Here is a 4,494-nt window from a genome sequence, read left to right on the forward strand (position 1 = left end):
ATTTTATATAACAAAATGCATATATCGAGAGAAAAAAAATGTAGGCCTAAAATGATAGTCACATACAAATGCGATCGCCGCAGTTATTTATCTTTATGTGGTATTAAAAACATGCTTTATTTTGCTCAGTATCAAAACACACACAGCAGTCAAACTTCTGGAAGTTACGCCCCGCCCCTCTGCTCTGATTGGATGGCCGTGTGTTATTATCTTACAGTACTTCATAGAGGAGTCAAACACCAGCATGCTCTAACCATCACATCTGCCGTTTTATACTAAAAACGGTGCACTCGTGTCGGTGTATATGGGCCCTATCATCACCATGACTTCTCGAGTCACCGGGTTTAACGCGGAAGATGAGTCCGGTGTGATCGTGGGAGTTAAGGGAGAGCTGCAGACCAGCGTCGGTGTGGAGGAGGACGGAGACCGACCGAAGCTTCTCCCGTTCAGCGTCGAGGCTCTGATGGCAGACCGGAGACCGAGCTCCTCCACCGGGACACCGGAGCCACATCCGGACCGAGCCGGTGCGCGTTTGACTTTTTCCGTGGACGTTCTGAAGCTGCCGGTAAAGGCGGAGAGCCCTGAGCGGAGCGCGTGGACACAACCGGACAGCTTCTCTCCCAGTGAGTTATTATAATAACAGCGCGTGAAATCATCATAAACCGCTGCATGCTGAGAATAATATCTGACTGCAATCATGATGCTTTATTATAGACCCTACTCGATCGATTTACTCTTAAAAATAACGTTTCTTTATTTGCATGTTTAAAATGTTTTCTTTAGATTATTAAAATGTTACGCTAAGAAAAAAAAAAGTTATTTGGGGAACAAAAGAGCTTCTTTTAAAACAGCCTTTGGAATATTTTAAGACGGGTAAAATCACAAGTTTGGCTTTTTGCACAAAACTATGATAAGGGAATAATGCTGCCTTCACGTGCTCGGAGACTTATCGTAAATAAGAGTTTCCTAGTTTAAAAAAATGCACATGGACGGCCTTTGAGGTCTCTCACTTCAATGCAATGAGCTCGTACGACTTTAAAAGTGGGAATTACCGAATTTCCAATAGCATGTGAAAGCAGCATAATGCCTTCACGCTTTATAGGTAAAAAATTACACATGAACGCCCTCACATTTTTGAAACTTGAATGCAATGATCTCACGACTTCAGAAGTCGGAATTATCACATGTCCGATAGCAGTGAAGGCATGCATTAAGCCGGGATATCGTTGGTGATCCTGGCTAAATTTAGCCACTCATGTCTTTATCCTTATCCTTCTAGGTGTGTGAGTCTCGTTTACACGACAGCGGTGTACTAAATTTTGCATACAAATGACAAGATCATTTTTGATTATTTGTTGGCATTTTTGGTTCTTTAACATGTTTCCTTTAGATTATTAAATTGTTATTTACGCTAAGAAAAAAAGTTATTTGGGAGAACAAAAAAAGGTTCTTTTAAAACACCTGTTGGAATATTCTTAAGACGGGTAAAATCACAAGAATTGTACAGATCTATTGCACAAGACGAGGATTAAACCGGGATATCTTGGCGATCCTGGCTCAATTTATCCGCTAATTTCGTTATCGTTATCATTCTTGGTGTGAGAGTGCCTTCTCGTTTACACAGCGGTGTACTAAATTTTGCATACAGATGACAAGCTCATCTTTGATTCTTTATTGGCATTATTTTCTTTAGATTATTCAAATGTTCTTGACGCTAAGAAAAAAGGTTCTTTGGGGGAACAAAAAAAGTTATTTTAAAACACCTGGTGGAATCATCTTTATGACGGGTAAAATCACGAGAATTGTGTAGATCTATTGCACAAGACTTGGATTAAACCGGGGTATCGTTGGTGATCCTTGCTCAATTTATCCGCTAACTTCGTTATCGTTATCATTTCGTTATCGTTATCCTTCTTGGTGTGAGAGTGCCTTCACGTGACAGCGGTGTAGGCCTACTACATTTTGCATGAGAAGAACACCAAGATATCCCCTAGTTGTGTGCAATATGCCCCTGACTCTAAAAGTGGATGTGTTTGTTGTGTTGGCTCCAGGGCGCCTCAGTCCTCCCGCGTGTCCTCTGAGGAAGCACAAAACCAACCGGAAGCCGCGGACCCCGTTCAGCACGGCTCAGCTTTTGGCGCTGGAGAGGAAGTTCCGTCAGAAACAGTACCTGTCGATCGCGGAACGGGCCGAGTTCTCCAGCTCTCTCAGCCTGACGGAGACCCAGGTCAAGATCTGGTTCCAGAACCGACGAGCGAAGGCCAAACGGCTCCAGGAGGCCGAGCTCGAGAAGCTGAAAATGGCCACCAAACCGATGCTTCCTCCAGCGTTCGGGATTTCGTTCCCACACGTTCCTCCTTCATATTCAGGATCACACGAGTTCCACAGACACTCCATGAGCTTGAGCCCGGTGGGACTCTACACACACATGGGATACAGCATGTATCATTTAGCTTAAAAGACGACCTCACACCGAGAAATGTGACTCTTATTCCGATAAAAGTGGAACTGGTTAAAATGGTGGTCTATATTCACAGAGTCACGAAGGTAGGTCGAGGGAAAACAGTCCGAACGGCGCATATCTGAATGTTTTAAATGAGCATAAGTTAAACAAAACTGACTGTTGTTTTGATGATTCCCTTCGAAAGGGATATCTGAACTGTAAAATATTGTACATTTGGATAAAAAATACCATTTATATGATGAATATATTTGCTAAATAAATTAATTAAAAATTTGCCTTTTTCATTAGTGTTCTTGTTTGTTATAGGCCTAGACATTATAAAGCGTTATTCACCCTGGACTGTGATATGTCTTGTCCAAAAATATTTCCACAAGTGGAAAGTGTTGAGTATTTGAGCTTAAACTGTGCGGTTTCCATGGAAACGCTCGAATAAACACAACCCTTTCAAAAATTGTAATGCCAAAAAAAAGGCGAAAGAAAAAAATGCTGGGTTACAAAAAAAAACCATGTTGGGTTGAAAATGGACAAACCTGGAAACTGGATTGTTTGAATGGTCCATTCGCTGGGTTCAAACAACCCAATTTCTGGGTTTGTCCATTTTCAACCTAACTTGGGGTTTTTGTAACCCAGCATTTTTTTTAGGGTGTACACTAGCCTATATATAATTTGTTGACCCAGATTAACATGAAAGTGTTCTTTGCAGCACGGGGTAATGGTAAATAATCTCCTCCAGAAACACACCTAGCCTATGTAAAGCCTGTAGAAGAACAGGCCGTCTTTGAGTGTCGTGGTTAAGAGCGTTTAAACTGTCGTCTATCATCTGGCTGGAGTGTATTTCCACAGCTGGGGCTTATTGCGCTGAAATAACCCACTCAGATTTTCTTGGCGCCGGTAGATCGGAGAGACCGATCATCTACAGAACCGTCACATTTGGGGAGTTCAAACAAGCCGGCTAAATTAAAGATTGGACTTAGACTCGAAATTACCTTAAATGATTTCACTGGGGATGAAATTACAGCGAGTTTGGAGGACCTGTGAGGAGGTCAGTCAGGAGAAAATGTCAACGCTGGGGATCAAGGAAGAATCGCGGCTGAATTTTGTTTCAATTCAACGCTGATTGCACTAACTCTTAATATGCAACAGATCTTGAGGAATTTTCAATGCTAGCCTAAAATTTGCCTTGTATTTTGCTGCCATTCTACTTAAATTTAGCTTTTTTTTTTCAATGATTAAAAAAAATCCAACCACATTTTAACATGTTCGCACACCTAGGTTATATACTTCCAGCGATGAGAATCAGAAATTGAAATGAGCTTATGTGATTTTCATGAGAAAACTCACGGATTTCTGACAGAAGAATGGATTTCTTTATGGTTTGTGTGACGTTAGAGGTCGGTAATTAATAAAAGCGCTAATGACAATGCGATGATAATCACACGGGTGAGCGCGCGCCCTGAAAGAGCCCGACCTTCCCACAATAGATCTGAAGGAGATCGTCCTTTCCTTTCACTCTCTCTTTCTCTCTTTCTCTCTCTTCACGCCCCGGGCGAACAGCGAAACAAAAGTCACTTGTTTTTATCATCCAAAATATCACAACGGGAACTTTGCGAAGAGAATCGGCGCTTGATTTCACTGGCGCCACGTCTGTCAGTCTGCCTTCAAAGACTCAAACTGAGAAGTTATTTCAGCCCTTTCTTGATTTATGTGCATTACAGATGTTATATTATGACAATAGTTTCACGTAGATCTTCCAGAAACGCTTGCAATGTAAGCCTACGTTTACAATCTAAAACCTAAACGGGAGTTAAACAGTAAAATTAATACATTTGTAAATTCAATGCATTTCAGGATTAGCCTACTCAACGACGTTGTTGATAATCAATCAATCAATCAATCAGCTTTATTTATAAAGCTCTTTTACTTGTTTCAAAGCAGCTTCTCAGTGTTAAACAGGTCAATATTGCAACAGAATTGATCGTTCTGGAGCAAACAGTGTGTTATCAGCTTATTTTAATTGATAATATAGCGAC

The 4,494-nt window shown here is 41.3% G+C and overlaps 1 protein-coding gene across 1 annotated transcript; it reads left to right on the forward strand.

Annotated features, from left to right (window-relative positions):
- Positions 1-252: 252 nt before the first annotated feature.
- Positions 253-2,717, forward strand: msx1a (muscle segment homeobox 1a). The gene is made up of 2 exons (XM_067456721.1): positions 253-623; positions 2,052-2,717. The coding sequence occupies exons 1-2, from the start codon at positions 305-307 to the stop codon at positions 2,456-2,458; spliced, it is 726 nt and encodes a 241-aa protein (XP_067312822.1). The 5' UTR covers positions 253-304; the 3' UTR covers positions 2,459-2,717.
- The last annotated feature ends 1,777 nt before the right edge of the window (positions 2,718-4,494 follow it).

The sequence above is a fragment of the Pseudorasbora parva genome, chromosome 11 (assembly GCF_024679245.1).
Source record: "Pseudorasbora parva isolate DD20220531a chromosome 11, ASM2467924v1, whole genome shotgun sequence".
In the NCBI taxonomy this organism is placed as follows: Eukaryota; Metazoa; Chordata; class Actinopteri; order Cypriniformes; family Gobionidae; genus Pseudorasbora; species Pseudorasbora parva.